Source organism: Macrosteles quadrilineatus, unplaced genomic scaffold, assembly GCF_028750875.1.
Source record: "Macrosteles quadrilineatus isolate MER2022 unplaced genomic scaffold, UCM_ALF_1.0 Scaffold_6__1_contigs__length_79288215, whole genome shotgun sequence".
Lineage (NCBI taxonomy): Eukaryota > Metazoa > Arthropoda > Insecta > Hemiptera > Cicadellidae > Macrosteles > Macrosteles quadrilineatus.
In genome coordinates, this window is record NW_026542599.1 from 9,933,499 (window position 1) to 9,952,455 (window position 18,957).

The window sequence follows — 18,957 nt, forward strand, 5'->3', positions numbered from 1 at the left end:
TTATAACCATTGGCTATTGGATACTGAAGTTGTATTAATAGTCAAAGATAACCATTCGGAGGATTTTGGATGCTGGTTAATGTAACTGACTGCCACCTTTGTCGTTACACTTAAATTTATCAGTTTCCGTGTTTGGTTTTAGGAAAATAACAGTAGTAAAATAGCCGTCCCACGATTTCTCGCCGATACACCTTGCATTATGAGGTATGATTTCCTAAAACAAATAGGTACACTAATTATTACCATGCAGCATACCGGTATCTAGTTTTTTTTTATATTTTAGTAATTACAGTATTTTATCTATTTTATACTTTATTGTGTTAGTTATGTTACTCGAGGGATGGATCTAATGCAAAAGTGAAAATAAGGTGTTTCGGATTATCGTCAAGTTTTGAATCATCAATACAGTGTGAGTTTGAGGTTGGCCAGCCAGTAATTTAATTAGAAACTAAGAAACCTTGGGTTTTGTGTGCTGCTTGAAATGGACCAAATGTTGATTTTAGACAGTTGTACAATGGTAACTTTAAAAAAGGGTGATTAAATCCTCAATTGAATAAACATTTTTAATCAATTGAATTACTTAGTAAATACAACATGTTTTCAGTTCAAATGGATTTAGTTTTTCCTTTGCCATCAGCTGGAACAACCAAAGGAAAGGAGTGGTAGTGCATCATGATTCATCCCCATAGGCCAAAACACCCTCGGTTCAAATTCATATGTATGTGTCTGTTAGCGCAATAACCCAAGCAGAAATTATGCAATTTTGATGAAATTTTGTACAAACTTGTAAACCTACGTGTATTCAAACGAGGTAGCGAACCAACATGATTGGATTATGGTAACGGTGTTTATGGGGGGTTTTATGAGGTAAAAATGGGGTTTTCTTTTCTTTTACCATAAAAACATAAAATTTATCAATTTCTTTCAAGGACATTTTGTAGACCTTAAAAAATAAATAATTTAGTATATTGAAGCGTTATCCTACGCCTAGCGGTTATGGAGAAAATTCCAATAGTGTAAATAAAAAATTAAAATGTTATTCTAATGGAAGATAAATATAAACCGTTGTAGTTTACTTGTTTATGGATATGTATTTTAATTTAATAAAGTTTGGCAATTTTTTAATACCAAGTTATCAACTTTTTAATAAAAAAAAAACACTTCATTATACCACCCCTGTAGCAGCAAAACCTAAGTACTCCTTTGTTATTTAAATAGGAAATAAGTCTGACAATTTTAAGGGGGTGTTTTAGTGGGAATCTAGCTAGGTAAATAGAAGTTCACTGAGTCTGCAGGTTTGCTGCGACGGGGGTACTTAAAAATTTCACAGAATATAATTTTATTATAAGTATTTCCTTACTTTGACTAGAGCGGTGTTCCAAAATCGAAACACTGGGTGCGGATGGTCGTTGCTCTCATAGATTACATCCATTCCATGAGTGAACACTCCAAACCCATTCATTTCTCCGTTATCACCATAGAAACAGTAGAACCCGTGGAGCTCTCTGCATGGAGTTTTATCATCTAGGCTGTAGAAATAGTAGCGACCTGGCAAAATTCTTGTGCTTATTAGTAAATTGTGCATGATGTTTCTGGGGTTAGATCGAGGCGTCATGGTGGATTTTTGTATATAGTAAAGAATAGTTCTATTTTGTTAAGAATTGACAAAAAAATGATCCATATAATGTGAAATGCTTATGTAACAATTTAGTAGTAGTTCAAGATGGGCAAGAAAATCTACCATGTAAGTAAATTGAAAGTTGCATTTTCCCTAGTTTGTAGACTGTAGAAACTCTTTCAAACGGACATTCCTCTGAAAGTTTATTTACTGCTGTTTTCAGAGCTTATCCTATTTAGTTATGACATTGTCTTTGAAGAAAATTCTTCAGGAGCAATTTTAGAGTGCTACTTAGCTCATTTTTTGACCTCGGCTTCGCCTCGATCATAAAACTTGAGCTCAGGTCGAAAAGAGTCACTTTACACCCAAGTGATGAAATATACTATGTTTTAAATCATACTATATAGCCCTTCTATCAGAATAAAAAAAAACCATAGCAATAATATTGTAGTATTGTCATAGTGACATTATAAATACATTGGATTAAATCAATGGTTTGAACTGAAGACTGTGAGGAGAACTTACCAAACTTATTCTGGCAGCCTTGTTCATTCATTCTTGGTTCAACATCAGGAATTTTTACCTTCAAAATGGGGACTTTATGCCAATGCCCCTCATTCCTTCCTTCAAAATGTATGAATTGAGTGAAACAGATCGGTGTACTTCCTCGCTCCAGTTCATCTACGACAATTCCGATAGTTTATGTTTTTTAGCTTGTTTCAATTCAATATTATCAGAGCAAAATCACAAAAAGTTCTTGATTATTTGTTTTTAGCGAATTTCCCATATAGGGAATAAGCTATTACCGTAGTACTCACGGTAAGACCTGGACCCGGGACCGATTTTTTTTTTTTCGTTTTGAGGTCCCTAGAGGTCAAAAACACCATCCGTTCAAATTCATATATATATATATATTTATATATATATATATATATATATATTTATATATATATATATATGTGTCCGTTAGCGCGATAACTCGAGCAAAAATGATCCGATTTTGATGAAATTTGGTACAAACGTGTAAACCTACGTTTATTCGAACGAGTTCGCGAACCAGCATGATCGGACCATGGGAACGGGGGTTTATGGGGGCTGTTATGGGGTAAAAATGGGTTTTTCCCATTTTTGACCCAAAAAACATAAAATTTTGCAATTTCTTTCGAAACTATTTTGTAGAGCTTAAAAAAACAAATAATTTAGTATATTGAAGCGTTATAATGCGCCTAATGGTTACGGAGAAAATTCCAAAAAATTGTAAATTTAAAATTCCCATGTTATTCTTATGGAGAATAAGTAAACTGTTGTAGTTTGCTTGTTTATAAACATATTTTGCCCAAATTTGGAAAATGTTTTTATTTCTTACTAACTATTAACATTTTACATAAAAAACACTTTTACCCTCCCTGTTGCAGCAAACCTAAGTATGTTTTAAACTGATTCTATTTAAATAGGGAATAAATGTGATAATTTTAAGGAGACATTTTAGTGTAAATCCATTCAGGGAAATGGAAATTCGCTTAGTCTGCAGGTTTGCTGCGGCGGGGGTATTTAGCACATTTATATGGAATTACGCTTAACAAACTAAAATGTAAAATTAAAAAACCAACGTACATAATTAATATGAAATTTTTAAAGAAATTAGATTATAATTATAAACCACGGCTACCTTTATCTCCAAGCCGCGAGTAAAAGATGAGTAGCTGGTGATAGTTGAACATATTCCACAAAAAGCAGTGAATCTGCAGTAATAAAAGCTTAATTTAATTTAATTTTTTAAGTAATAAAAGCTAATCTGACATTAGTTCAAGATGTATTGTGCAAATTGACTGAAGATCCAGATGACCTTACAACTTTGACACCAGCTCATTTTCTGGTTAGTGCTTTATCAGCTGTTCCAGAGCCAGATCTAAATCGAATGCGACAAAATCGACCATCACTGTGGCAGTATTTTTTTATTTATTTTTTTTAAGAGTTTGGCGGCCCCTGCCTGTCCACATAAACTACAGATCCATTTGTGGAACGTATCCAGCAAAGCAAGGGGTGAGCCGGTACAGTACGAAGGTGAACTGTACTGATAAAAGTTTGTGGCAGTGACCAGGATCCGATCCCTCGACACTACTGCCTTGGGCCCGAAGTCTGCGACGCTACCAACTGAGCCACCGACTCATCTACCAACTGAGCCACCGACTCATCTACCAACTTAGCCACCGACTCATCTACCAACTTAGCCACCGACTCATCTACCAACTGAGCCACCGACTCATCTACCAACTTAGCCACCGACTCATCTACCAACTGAGCCACCGACTCATCTACCAACTTAGCCACCGACTCATCTACCAACTGAGCCACCGACTCATCTACCAACTTAGCCACCGACTCATCTACCAACTGAGCCACTGACTCACCAAATTGCAACAAATGAAACAAAGGTTTTGGAAAAGGTGGTCTAGAGAACACAAAAAATGCAAACACAAGTGGAGATCTACATCAACACCAGAGGAAATCGGGTCAATTGTTCTCATTATTGATGAATGATATCCTCCACCAAGTGGCCTTTTGCTAGAGCTATTAACGTTCACCCAAGACAAGACAAGTAAACTCGAGTAGTGACACTGCTACTGGTATATTGCAAAGGGCGATTGTGAAATTTTGTCGCCTACCAATATCATCTTCAAGCTGATGTTCTTTTTTTTTGTTGTACGGGAGTATGTTAGAAGAAATTTAAAGAACATGTTCCTAAAAATATTCGTAAACATTATCAGTTAATTGATTATCATTGAAAGTAAAGGTTCTCTATCTATTTCTTTCTTTTTTATAACTCAATTTCTTCACAAACGCCAAGTCGCTCGAGCGACACTTTTTTACTGCCACCGTGTATATAATCGCCCTAATTTAATCTCTGATGGCTCATATCTTATTTACCTGGATTTACAAAGAGAACCATTGCGTATCTAAACTTCCTGTGGTCCACAGTCACTGTATGTTTAAACATATATCTTTTTCCAAGATTTTTCGCATCGCTCAAAATATTGTTGGCCTTTATTTTTAAATACTTTTTTAGGGCCTTGGTTCTCCCTTTCTTCTCTACATTTTCCTGATACTCTTCATTAGTTATTACTTCCTGAGATTCTGAGTCTGGTTTGTACTGAAAAAAGTTTATTTTTCAAAACGTAGGAAACATAGTGGTGAGAAATTAGGTTTAGTTATCATTAGAGTGATGATTTCTCAAGTTTACCAGTGTGTAATTTGAAGAAAAGAGAAATCGTCGTTGGCTAGTGAAGATATTACTGTACAAAGAATTACACCTGGTCAGTGGTCATATGGCACCTAACTCTATATTTGGAGAAAACCCATAAATTAAATATAACAATAATAAATTGTTGTAGTTCTGACAATAACTATAGGGTCTCAAACTAAAAGTTATATTCAAACTAAAAGTCTAGCTATAGGAGGGAAATCTAAAATTGCTAAAGGAAGAGCTTTTTCAACCAACTAATGGATTTTCTTATTGAAACATTAACAGGTGCAGATTAATTTTATGCAATCAATTTTGTAAGGTGGTGCAGTTTAGTCTAATCTGTGAATAAAAAAGCCCCATCTTCCCTTTCTTTTTCTACTATGCAGGTTTTCTTTATCAAATTTATGAATAGTTTGAAAAACGTTTTCTTACAGCAAGTCCAACTCCCACAAGTTGATCAGCGTAGAAGAATATGAAGAAGTTGTTGATGGTTGTGTACCGGTATATTTCCAAATTGTAAGTCCAATGATGCGCAACTCTTTGCCATTGGTTATTCTTTGCATCTGCTGTTGTTAATGGTAAGATAGTTCGTTCCCATTCGAATCTTTGAAGAACTATTTAAATGATAGTATGGTGAAATCAGAGCAATGGTAAAGCGCATTAGAATGTTAATCAATAAAGTGACTACCTCTTATGCGGACACCTTTTTAACTGGACTACACTCGCCGGAAATGACATCTCTTTAGCCAGACAGTTTTTTTCAGCACATCGGTTTAACCGGACTATCGGCAGGAAGTGGGCGTTACTGAAACAACTGTTCTCATGGGAAATATTTGAGACCAGTGATCACGTGTCTAATTCTATTCTCTTAAAATGAAGCCAAATTCTGTATACAGTATGATTTTAAACGGTCCGTTTGACGAGTTATTGGGGACATCGGTTTAACCATAAAAAACGTTATCCGGACTGGGCTTGGTCCCGATAAGAGGTAGTCTACTGTAGGTTAATAGTTGTAAAATATTTCTAATACATAGTATATATGACAATCTATATAAATAAAATAAGTTTTGTCTGTACATTGTGTAGTTTTTGGTTATTTATATGTCTATATAGCCTAAGAAAGCTGAAACGAGTCTTTGTGTCTGTAGCACCAAATTACAAATTTACACGGCCTACTCCGAGACAATTAGAGTACCTATCAATATTCAAGATTCAAGATTCAGATACCGGAGATTCTGTGTGTATCAAATTGTACTCGAGTTTTGATTGGGAATAATACATTGAATCAGTGTTGTATAGGGGTGGGGAACTTAAATTTTTTAATCATCGTTGCCAATAGCTTACAAACAAGGATTCCACTCATCCAGGGCACTTCAATGACAGTTGTGTAAATTGTAAAGTAAATAATCACAACTGCAGTGGGCTCTTTTTATTTCCCTTTTAACTATTTTTTTTTTAATACAATTAATTTAAAATTATCTTTGACCATGAAACAATCATGTTTGTTCTATAACCTGATCTGCTTTGAAGAATGTTCTATTTTTTAAATTTACTACACTGGTAAATGATCGGTTTGATGTTTATTTTTGCACTTAGTCCAAAAACAATTATTGTAGGCTTGCCATGATGACAGTCTACTCCCAAAATTTAAAAAATTACAAATATCAAAAATCCTATTTACACTGTAATTATTATTGTATAAAGATTGTATTATTTTCAACTACTAAAAAAAGTATACCTATTTCCAGAAAAAGAAGAAATTTGTTTAAAGAAAATTTCAAATTAATATTAAGTTTTTATAAGATAGATCAAACAATCGCAGACATATAATTGATATAATAATATCAATACAAAAAAATATGGCAGTCAAAGGTCTCTTAGTTTGTAAGTTGATTAAAACACATGATTAAGAATGCTAGACTTACTCTCAATTGTTTGAAATTCAAATTCTTCACACGCTGAAAAAATAAAAATAACAATGTAGCCTATAATGTTATTAAAATTTTACCTATTTTATGTACAGCAATAAAAAGGTAGACTTTAAAGTTTCAAGTATGAACAAAACGATAGCTTGGAAACAATTATATGTTATCAAAATCTTGCAAAAGACCTGCAAGCCCCTTGAGAAAAGTGTCTGTTACTTAATTGAAAAGAAATACTTAATATAACTAAATAATACACAAATGAATTACATGTTCAAATTATTCATTACATTTCAATTTTTGTGTGTATTATTCAGTGAGGTGAGACCAATTGAATTTATTTGCGATGTTTGCCCAGCAATTTTTGTTACTCCTCAGTGACATGCTTGAGAGAATTCCACAAAAAATAAACGTGTATGACTTGGGTAAATCCTCTGGGAGTTAATGCACATTTGATCAAGTGTTTTCCTACTTTAACAATGCTTACTATGTCTAAGTGTACACCAAATACCTTTTAAATAATTCTGTTTTTTGTTCACATTTATTACAATCACATCTTTGTGTAAATGAATAGAATAATCCAAAGGGTTTAAAGGTTTAAATACTATTGAAATTAAATCCCAAAATCACTCCTACCTTTTGTTGGTGTCAGTGAACAAAACAGTAACACAGCGAAAACAATCCACATTTTAAAAGTAATCTGCACTGCTTCCTAAACCTAACAACAAATATCAGTCATTGTTTTGTACCACACTTGAGCAGTTATAGTTGCCTTTGTTTGCTAGCTTAAACTACTGTGTGACATTTAAACATGAGTTAAAGACCACAGCTGTGTTAATTACTACGCTATAATTACTTAATTTAAACATTAATTCATATGAAGAATTTAATTGTTGGCAAACAACTTTTTCAGTCGGTCTGATCTAATAAAAAATTAACTTTAGCAGACCTTTTACAATTTTATATAAATGTACCAGGAGACCGAGCTTTGCTCGGAATGAATTTAATATTTATTAGATATTATCTAAATAACAAATAAAAAAAAGTATGTGTACACATTTTAGATGATTCAAATAATAAAACATTTTAATACACTTTAACATTGAGTCTACATGATGATTTAGTTTTTAACTCCATATCGATTGGGTAACACGAAGACCCAAAGACACGAAGTTTGGGTAACACAAGGTGTTGTTTGTATGACGAGATTGGAGGATCATTTGAATGATTGATTACAACTACTTTCCATACTGCGTTGCAGGAGTGAGTAGGATTTGTTGGACGGTAAGATCATTTTCAAGCTGTTTCGATTCTTAACCTTAGAGTAGGCCACGTAAAGTATACCATGCATAGAAACCCCGGTGAGCAGGATCACACCGACGAATTTCATTGTTTGATCTTGGATTGGCTTGTGTTTGGTCAATGCTACGTCAAGTATGGGAAATTGATGGATGAATTTTATTTCCAAGATGGGACTTACTCAAAACCTGAGGTGATCTGTGGAATGTGAACAAAGCTCATCCAGCAGAGCATTTTTCTTTCTCACCTTCACATCCTATGGCAGTCGGCTCTAGCCCAAAACCTTTTTACACTTTACTTCAGGCTAGGCTAGAGGGAATGGCATTATGACATGGATAAAATCCATTGGTGATTGGCAAGATTAGAAGCCGGGACCTCAGGGACCAAAGTCCCACGCACTACCACTAGAACAGTTTGCTCCCCAGGCATATAGTTAAATAATAAATAGACAAATCTTAAATTACCAATCAAAAAACATTATTCTAAACTAATACCAAATTTAAGTGTATAAGGTTATGAAAGAAACGCCAGAGATAGTTTTCATATTTATGTGCAATAACACACAGGAAGTAGAAAACTTGTAACAAGTTGAAGGAATAAAACATAAATATTACAAACAAGAGCAAATTATTTTTACATATCATACAATTAACTTAGCTTAAGACATAAGTAACAAACTTTGTACCAATATGTTCAATTGATCATATATAAGTTACTAACGTAAGTGATAAGCGTTCATCGTTAGACCTATCAAACAAACATATCTAGGCCTAATTTTGGCTTTGATATCTCAGCCTAAATGCAAAAATATTCTGACAATTTTTAACCAAAGTTTCGGTACCTAAATATTGAATAATAGGAAAACGGTCATCTTAATCTACAAGAACTACCAATAACTATATACAATGTTAACAATGTTTCTTACTGATAGGAAATATTATATCAGACAATATTTTTAGTAAGAAATGACAAAGTGTTGAAACAAAAAAGCCTGAGCCTTTGATATTTGATTAGCCAGACTAAACAAAAACTTACTTAGATACCCACAGTAAACTAAACAATGAAGTATTTTCTTACAATATACATATTTTACAATGCTTTACAACAACTTAAAGGAAACATTTTTTACAGTTTATTATCTGCACTAAGAATACAAGAATAAAGTGCAGTTAAGTACTGACTTACGTAATATTTAACAAAATAGACCCTTATATGTCATTTTACTTTGATACATATTAAAAAAATACATTTATCAAATAAGCTCCAGTCTCAATAAAAAGAACCCTTGATTAAAATAGTGTGATCTACTGAAAATACTGACAAGGGCATAACGAGACAGTAGAAAGATTACATTGGATAAAGTGAATTATATTTCAAATACTGTATTACAAATTTGTGTATGTAGCTGCTTACCGATATGCCTGTAAGCTTCCCTTAAAAAATGTTTGTTAGTTTTCAGTGCTTTTTAGCTTATTTCTGTTAAAAATGTTTAAAGTAAATATATTTTATTGAATTTAGTTAAAATCACTGAATGTGACTTCTCAATTTTTTCAATTTCATGCAAACTTCATCGGGCTTACCTAGAATAAAAAATATGCATGTTGATAAAACACTTAATTTTGAACTTAAAATTTTTGATTTTTTTTTCAAACAAATATAATTACTATCTTATTGATACAATGACTTAATTTTTATCCTGTGATTGAAAAATACATAGCTTATTATCAAATAGTTAGCATTTTCAGAAATAATACCGAGCCATACTAAAAAGTACATTATAATATCCAACTTTATCAGTTTAATTATACCATGAAATGATAAAATTATCACAATGCTAACTAAAATTGTTGGCTTTTGCTACCTTGTTGCTTTAAAAATTGTAATCCCACTCAAAACACTTAGAAAAACATAATAATTCTACAAGAATTTTATTTAATAAATTATATCTAAATGTAATTTACAATAACATTCAGTTTTAAAACCCACGAGAGCAAGTTTAAAATAAATTTAAGAACATCAGTAGCAGCAAAGTTATCTGACTAAAACAGTAACTAAAACTTCTTTGTTATAAAAAGAATTTACGAGAAGAGAAAACAAAAAAATTCACAATGTTCCTAGAATCTTAAAACTGCTAAATCTATGAATTTTTAAAACAATAATTTATCATGACAATTCACCCAGACTATTAACGAGCTAATTTAAAGAATTTAAACGTTGCTTGACTAAACAAAAATAACCTTAAAGCAAAAAATTTAACATTCTGTTATTTAATAAGCTTGTAACAAAATAAAATTACTGATAAATCAGTTGACATCTACAATGCATTCTTACGTAAAAAAAACAAAACAATAAGTAAAAACCGTTTACAAAAATTTGAGAGAATTTAATCCTATTTGAAAGTGATTAGTCCTACACATTGTACAACACTAAACTGAATCATGGATAAAAAGTAGTTGCACAGTAATTTGTTACGATCAAATAGTTGCTACCCTTAACTCAACTCTAGAGGTACATAAGTATCACAGTGGGGCAGGTTCTCAAGAGTTCTTTCCCTTCCCAGAGTTTCTCGTGCTCCTGATCTTCCCCACTCCAGAAAAATGGACATCCTGGAAATTCCCTGTACTCTGCACTTGGAAACTACTGGTGCTCCAGACTTGGACCAAAATAAGCACCAGTGTTCCAAACTTCTTTTCAGAAACTGCCTGTACTTTGAACTTCCCTCTCTCCAGAATTCACTCCCCTTCCAGGAACTCTCGCTCTAATGCGGCCCCCATCATGTTCCAGTCTTTATCGCTGATTTCATCTAGAGCGTCTTCACTTCCGGCCGAGTTCTCCTCGCTCCCCAAATCCTCGACGTCACTCGGCAGTTCTTCTCCCCGTCGGAATATATCCGCCAAAGATTCGTTATCAGATGATTCTCTTGCCTTTTCCTCCTCTTCGTCCTCTAACTTCTGTTTCTTTCCCCAGCCTTTGGGCACAATTGAACCTAAAATGGAAGTTATATCTTTATAACAATAACTTGCACTATTATTAAAACTAGTGTACCTGTTGCTCGGATTCGAGCAATTACTAAGTATTACAGGCGTTATTTTAAACTAATAACAGTCATAATTTCTGATGACTTTAAAGATTCGACTCAAAGATTATGGAAATACTCAAGATGTACATAACAGATCGATATAATCAACATTTTTTGTAAATATCTTATCATTTTTCAAAAGCTGATCTTGTTTTTAGTGTTTCTACAAATAGCCTTACTCATAGCCGCATTAGGTTGTCCATAATAACAATTATAGATTCTTAAAAAAAAATTTCTATTTCTTTTCCTTGGTGGTGTTCTATGACTTTTCTATGTTTCCATAGTTTTCAAATCGGCTCTTTCAATGTTCACTAAGAAATGCAGCACAGTGTTAATTCGGTTTTCTTTTTAGTATATCAAACTATCCAGGCTCTCTCGCTTTTTTCCATTGTAATATTTACGCCAACCCAAATTCAAATAGTAAATATTTCATTTCAAACAAGTCAGTAAATGTTTGTAGCAAACTGTTAAATTAGCAAACTTGTTGACTGTTTATACAATTAATTAACATATTATGTTCTTCTTCTCACTTTTAATTTCTGTCAACAGCTGGAGTTTCATAACAATGTTTGTTTCCCATGTTAATCTTATGGAGAAATACAAAACTTTAAAGGGCCCCAGGGCCTCACTCTCTATTTATTTCCCTAAAAAGAAAGTTTCCTATACAACTTCATGTTCCGCTCTTTCCAATGACACCAAAAACATGTCAATCGGTTCAATAGGTTTGGAGGAGTAGTTGTCACAAAAAACAAAAACCTGCTTGCGTATTAAATAATTGTCAAAAAAACCTGCTTGCGTATTAAATGAGTATAGTATATAGATATAGATATTTCTGTATTTAAGAATACATTGAGGAATAAGGAATGGACACACAGCTAACCTAACCAACAGAAGAATTCCAGGTAGTTGACAGCACAAAAAAGCTTACAACAAAACTAATTACTCATGAAGAAACCTCCTTATAGGGGAAGAATATCAGATAAATTGTATTGTAAACTTTTTGTGTGAATCAACTGCCCGGAATTCTTTACTTGGGTGAGTTAGTTGTGAATTGATTTCTTCTTTCTTCGTGTATTTCTAAGCCAAGTGCTCTTTCCTCCAAAAAACAATACTATTATGTATTAATTTACCATTACATTACTGCTATAAAACAACTGACAATTACAATATTACTTATGTGGTTGATAAGGGAGCGTCCATGTGGACCAATTAAATTCCTCATTTAATCAGAACTGGTGTGTAACGGTGAATAATCTTATCCAGGGAGTTATCCGGTTTTGTGTTTCAAAAGCCAAAACCTAGCCATTGAGAATGTTCTTTCTTGGAAGGAAATATGCTAAGCGGGCAATATAGACCAAGGGATGCCAGCACCATCAGATCAACTAAACCTGTGTTAAACGGAATTAAGAAGTGGTTGGTTTTCAACTGACCATTGGGGATACTAAGAACAATAAAGTATATACATCAAAGGCTATGAAAAAAATTGGTTGTTTTCATGTGGCAAATAAATACCATGTTCATAGAAAACCTCACATATTTTTACAGCCAAGACAAGAATCCTACCTGAGATAGAATTATCGGAGCTAGATGAGTCCTCGTCCTTGTATCCTTCCAAGGACTTTTTCCTCTTCCTCGCCACTCTCTCTCTCACCGTGTCCTTTTTTGTTTCTTTTTCTCCTTCTCCATCACTGTCTGATTCGTCATTACACATGTCTTCTACCTCGGCGTCCATGTCTGCTATGTCCTAGACAAGAGGGCAAATTTTAACATCTTAGGCTACATTCTTCTACCTTAACTTAGTAATCTAGGACTGGGACCGTGGCGTCGTCCTGCAATCCAGCTACTTGGAGGTAACAAATTTTGGATATTTATAAGCATGGATACGATACTCCCCGGTGTGGATTAATGTCCAATTATTTTTAATACACAGTATACTTTAAACAACAAATTGAACAACTGATTGAAGAGAGATTAAAGTTTAATGCGACGATTTTACAGGAATGTAGAAAAAAAAATTGGAAGGAAAGCACAAGAAGATGAAGAGTCAAAACGCTTGATTGGCAACAAAGATCGGAATCAAGTAGCAAGAGAAGAGAAACTTAGTACCGTATACCACAATCCTTTCTCCATATTATTTTTTTTATTTTATTTTCTATGCATGGAGTGTTGCAGGAACAAACAATTCATGTAATTTTTGCAATTTTTTAGTACTCTTACTTAGTTTTAGTTTTTTTGACTTTTTCCATACATGTGTCATGTTCACGGAAATATATCATTTCATTTCATAAAGCATTTCTTTCATTTCATTTCACAAACTTAGTATAGCAGGAGAAAGTAATGAAAAATAAATCAAATAAATAATTACTCAGTTTGTAATTTTAATTATTGTTTGTAATTGTTGACGCTTGAACTATTTTCAAAGAATATGTCTAAAGAAATATTGTCTATTGTCTATTGTCAAGAGACAAAGTATACCAGTGTAACATTTAAGACAGAGCCAATATTCTCGATGTCGCCATGACAAAAGAGAGCAAACCAGTGCTTGTCTTGTCCTGAATATGTTTAATGCTCTGTCTCAACCGGTCAAGATCCTTTCTATTAGGCAGTTTAAAACAAGAGTCGGGAATTGGTTTAAGTCTTTATTCTGTCGAAGAATATTAAAAGAAATCCTTCACCAACCTATTTAAGAGCTCCTTGCTGGCGTGCCAATAGAAAAAAGTTACCGTACTTTATTTTGTTAAACCAACTTTGAACGTAAATAAATAGTGTAAATATGCATATGTGAAAATGAAATTGTCATGATTGACGGCTTACAATCAAGGATTTGGTAATGGTAATGGTTACGTCCCACCGCAGTGTCTCAGCATACCACACTATCTCACCTCGGAGCTGAACGTCATCAGTGGGTTGATGGTGTCCATGAAGCGGCCGGAGGCGCTGCGCTGCCGTGGTGCGGGTGTATGTGGGATATGCGGAGGGGAGCAGTGTGAAGGGGGTTGCCTCGTGCCCCCCTTTTCTCCCCCCACTGGAAACAACGCCTCTTCCACTCTCTCCCACCTCTCAGCACACGACCACAGCCAATCAGGCGACACCAGTTTGAAATCAGGAGGCACCATTTTGAGTTGCTTGAATTTGCGAGCGGCATTCACCTACATAGAAATTTCAGTGTTTCATCATTTTAAAAAATAAAGGAATCATTTTAAATCTGTCTACAGATAGATACAGTAGGTTCTCTCATATCCAACCAACACAGGACCAAGCCACAATAATGATAACGATCAGCTAACGATTTAGACTGATGAACCAACCTATTTAAAAACTCTATAATATGTAATTGATAACTGATAAGTCTAGTTAATACTAGTGTTCAAGCCTCAAACAAAGATGGAGGTATTACAATTTTTTTTCATTGTATAATATTGCAGAGATATAAACAACACCGCAACACAATACACAACACTTGGCCTGATAAACCGAGGACCATTAAAACTTATAATAATAATAACCATTATAGTTATTACCTTTGCTGTCCCTGTTCTCACAGCCACTAAGTGTGTGCAGTCTTTGGTCAGGTCTTGCACTACTTCCGCTCCTAGACCAACAGCGATGTTGTACGCTCGACTCTGCTCTAGGCTGTGATTGGTTGGCACTAACCCACTGAACGCCAGCTTTGTTCCTGTCAGCACTTCCTTCTTCACTCCTGGGATCACCTGAATCAAAATTTTAAATTGCACAATTTTTACTGTTGTCTATAATTAATGTCCTTGTTTATGAGCCGTAATGAATGGTTTAAAGATTAACCTTTAAATACACAGACAAGTGTGTATGAGTCACATAAACATAATGTTATCTATTAACTGTAATTTATAATTTTGAAGTGATATCAGTTTGTTATTTTTTTTATTAGGCTATTATTTTGAACAAATATATGTAAGTGCATTTTTTATTTGGTTGAATAGGATTACGCTTGTTATACTTTACTTACAGTTTTTGTTTTATGAAATTTATGAATTAATCCTGAAGACTAAATAAGAAGTACAAAAGTGCACTCCTTGAGACAGAAATGAACTGCTCTGTATTTTAACCCCGATATAAGTGAAGGACCAGTGTAAAAAGGAGTGAGATGATCCGTGTAGCTTTGTTTCTGAATAAACTGAGTTTTATTACTTTTCTAACCGGGACCATTAAAAGCCAAAATGTCAAGAACAGCTGGGTCCAGTTTCAATCAATAAGCTACTGGCTTTTCTTCAGATTAAAAACACATCTTACTAGTTTCTAGGCGAACAATACATTTACCCAGGTATATAAAGGTTATAAGGTTACCAATATCCTAACATTCCTAACGATAAAATACTTTACCTTTTTCAAATCTCTGTCTCCTTCCCGTTTTCCATCAACAATTTCATAAAAGAACGTATGGATTTTCCTCAGTATTTCTTCCAGGTACATAAGATAGTCATCGGCTTCCTCAATCTCTATGTAGTCGTTTACCAATTTCGCATGCTCTACAACCTTTATTTCACCTTTTGCTTCTTTTGTTGGTTTATTTTTCTTTTCTTCCTCAGCATTAGACTTTTTGTTACTTTGTACCCCAGCAACTTTTTCTCCATCAATGTCTTTCTCTTCTATATCAATTGAATTTTCCTTCCCTTCCTTACTTTTGCTCTCTTTAACATCAAGGTTGTTCCCAGTACTCTCCACTTTGATTTCGTCCTTGTTTATCTCGTTTGCTCCACTTTTTTCTTCACTGTCATTCTCTTTGTTGTCATCAGTTGTTGAAGATACTTCATTACACATACTTATTGCTTCACTTTTATCCTCACACTCCTTTTGTTCCTCTCCACATGAGATTTTCCCAGGTTTTTCTGGTGTGTTTTGTTTACTGCGGGACCTTAACTCGCCTTCTTCCAACTCGCTTTCACTTGAATCTTCCTTTCTTTTATTCTTTTTCTTGCCTTTATCAGGATCCGGTTCTTTGGGCCTGATGGACGTGCCTGAAAAAAGCAATATTTAAAAACAATACAAGTAGTTTTTAGCTTTAATATTATTACAATTTTTATTTTAACCATGCATGACTTCTGATTCCTGTTGCAGTTACCTACTCATAAACTGTTAACTAGCACGCCTAACCAGCAAATGAAGGCCTATTAAAAACTATTACAATTGATAAAAATCTCCTGATATCCATAGATGGTGATTTCAACGATGTAGGATAAGACGTGGGAGACTAATAACACACCACTGATCTGGTGACATTGTCAAAAATTAACAAAAGGTAACAGTGGCCAATAGTACAATCCAACAACCGTAAAAGATTTGTACAAATTTTAAATTCAATTAATGGATTTTTTTACAATATTGCAAATTCTGGCCTTTGACTCATAGCCAGTTTTGAGGTTTAGCACCCAATATTTCAAAAAATTTCCAGACCACAGATATTCTCGACCACATCTCCTCTTTTCCCCGACTTTGTCAACACATAGACAACCTGTACTTGCTAATTGACTGATTCTCTTCATTACTGATCTTAAACACAGTAAAACTCTTGCTATATGACTGATTTACATCTTGAGCACACAAAGACAAAGAGCTACAGCCTTCATATCTGAAGATTGCTGGTTCAATCCCACAAGGGGTTGAGTCAGGACCCAGATACCAATTGTGTTTGAACCATTACGATGCTATCAAACAAAAGGTAACATTGTATTGTGACAAGAGATTGGAGTGTTCCCTAGCAAGAACGTAGAAAATTGCCAATGGCCTCAAAAGCACAATAAAGTCCTGCCAGCAAATCGGTATGGCTAAAATCAATGTCTACATTTGCGGCTATCTTTGGGTGGTTTCCACTAACAAGCGTTGAAGAGCAAACTCTACCAACCTTGAGCAAAATGAGAGAAGTCGAATCCCTCTTTTTCATCATTCTCGTCCTTGGTAAGACCCGGGGGTGCGTGGATGTCTCCGGTGTGACGGAAGAAGTGATACGGCTTCACGTGGATCAGGTTGGGGGAGAAGTTCCACACATCCTCTCTGTCATCGATGATGCAAACCAGCTCGTCGCCGCACGGGAAGAGAGCCCTGCAAACACGAGAGAGCTGTGATTAAATTGAATAAGAATACAGTAGAACCCCTGAGATCCAACCCCGGTTTTATCAATCCTCCGAATACTCGGCCACTTCTCGGAAGGCAAACCCAAAAATCTTTTAGCCTAGTTGCTAGCACTATTATTCTCAAACACTTGTGCAATTTGTCTGTTCGTTTACGTTTTACTGTGCTAACTAATTTGAGCTAGTAGGCCTAACATCTAAACAGTTGGTTAGTTATTTCCAATGTTTGTAGTAGGATACAGGACAGTATTTATCAATTATTTAAGATGGGGACGCCACTATGTGCGTATTTTAACCCAAATATGAGTGAAGGATGAGTGTAGGATGAGTGGCGCAATCTTTTAGTCTTGTTAGTGACTAAGACCAATATATTCTTTAGACACAGCTGTTAATTAATAGACCATACAGCTAATGGCAACTAAGGGACCTACAGTTTATAGTGGAATCCGAACTACTGAAGATAGTCGTAGTACTCACTAGTGCGGACGTTAATCCACACCAGGGAGTATCTAAAGCCCAAGAGAACATTGCCGACCCATCTTCAAAGAATTGGGAATCCTCACAGTGGTGAGCCAGTACGTACTTAATAGTCTGGTCTTGCTAAAGGAAAACCTTGGTGATTTTGTGACCCGTGGTGATAGGCATGAGTATGGAATAAGAAGGGCCCATGACCTGGATATGCCTCGCTGCCGCTTGAGTCATACCTTAAGGAGATACCCCCGATCGGCTATCAAAATTTACAACTCCCTTCCAAACCACCTAAGGAACCTTGACGGTACAGCGTTTAAGTCCGAGCTGAAGAACTTGCTCACAAATAGGCCCCTGTATAGTCTTGACGAGTTGTCAAATGATCCTTTGATGCCAGGTTGAGAAACAGACACGCTTACCACAGCCTAAGTTTCAAGTTTTAAGTTTTAAGTTTTATGATATTTGTAAAGCAAGTTTTGTATATAATAATTTTGTCACAATCTATCCGATATACTTTGGTCAAAGATTAAGACAACAAGTATTCAAGTAAGTAAGTATTGCATCCAAGAGTGCTTGCCTATAAATATCAACAATCCAAAATAAGTAATAAGTAATTATTTTGTTAGACAGGAATTGGGATTGGACAGTAATAAAAAAAATCATAACTGAAAAGAGATGGCCTTTAGGAGTTAACATATTTAATGATTATGGGTATGCATTATAGGATTTTAATATTAGTTTACAATAATATCAAATTAATAGCCTAAGAATTATTACAAAACATTTTTATCATGACACCATATTTAATTTTTTTATCTAGCTTTAGCGGGGGGTGAGGCCTTACCACTGGAGCCAACATTGGCTGGTAGCAATATAAGTTCAAATTATGGATAAAGATCTACGTTCATTCAAGTAAAAACCCATAATATAACAGTGTACAACAACTCTTAAAAAACAAACAAGTACTTACTTCAAGTTGGCCTTTTTTGAGTTTGGGTTGAAGCATTCATCACGAGACAATATTCGGTGAGAGAAAAACTTGCCATCCGGATCCAGAAAGTGAGCTATCATATGGGCGTAGTTGCGAGCTCCAAACGTACAGATGTGTAACTCGTACAACTGACTGACTTTGGCCAGGAACTGGTGAGTTCCGGGTCTGAAGCGTGTGTGATACCACGGTGAGCGTGGACCATACAGTTGAAAGTGGTATACATCCTGTAAAG

At 34.7% G+C, this 18,957-nt stretch overlaps 2 protein-coding genes across 2 annotated transcripts in view; both read right to left on the reverse strand.

Moving 5' to 3' along the window:
* Positions 1–11: 11 nt before the first annotated feature.
* Positions 12–7,557, reverse strand: LOC128997154 (uncharacterized). The gene is made up of 7 exons (XM_054422740.1): positions 7,421–7,557; positions 6,788–6,820; positions 5,295–5,476; positions 4,547–4,769; positions 2,144–2,299; positions 1,361–1,548; positions 12–214 (listed from the first exon to the last, which is right to left on the reverse strand). Exons 1-7 carry the CDS (start codon positions 7,470–7,472, stop codon positions 77–79), a joined length of 972 nt encoding a protein of 323 aa, XP_054278715.1. The 5' UTR covers positions 7,473–7,557; the 3' UTR covers positions 12–76.
* Positions 7,558–8,628: 1,071 nt separating this feature from the next.
* LOC128996595 (RNA polymerase II subunit A C-terminal domain phosphatase-like) overlaps positions 8,629–18,957 on the reverse strand; it is a 15,271-nt gene continuing 4,942 nt past the window's right edge. The window contains exons 2-8 of the mRNA XM_054421991.1: positions 18,705–18,949; positions 17,041–17,237; positions 15,522–16,156; positions 14,684–14,872; positions 14,045–14,311; positions 12,726–12,906; positions 8,629–11,069 (exon numbers count right to left, since the gene is read on the reverse strand). Coding sequence (XP_054277966.1) covers positions 10,816–11,069; positions 12,726–12,906; positions 14,045–14,311; positions 14,684–14,872; positions 15,522–16,156; positions 17,041–17,237; positions 18,705–18,949 — 1,968 coding nt within the window. The 3' untranslated portion in view covers positions 8,629–10,815. The remainder of the gene's footprint in view (positions 11,070–12,725; positions 12,907–14,044; positions 14,312–14,683; positions 14,873–15,521; positions 16,157–17,040; positions 17,238–18,704; positions 18,950–18,957) is intronic.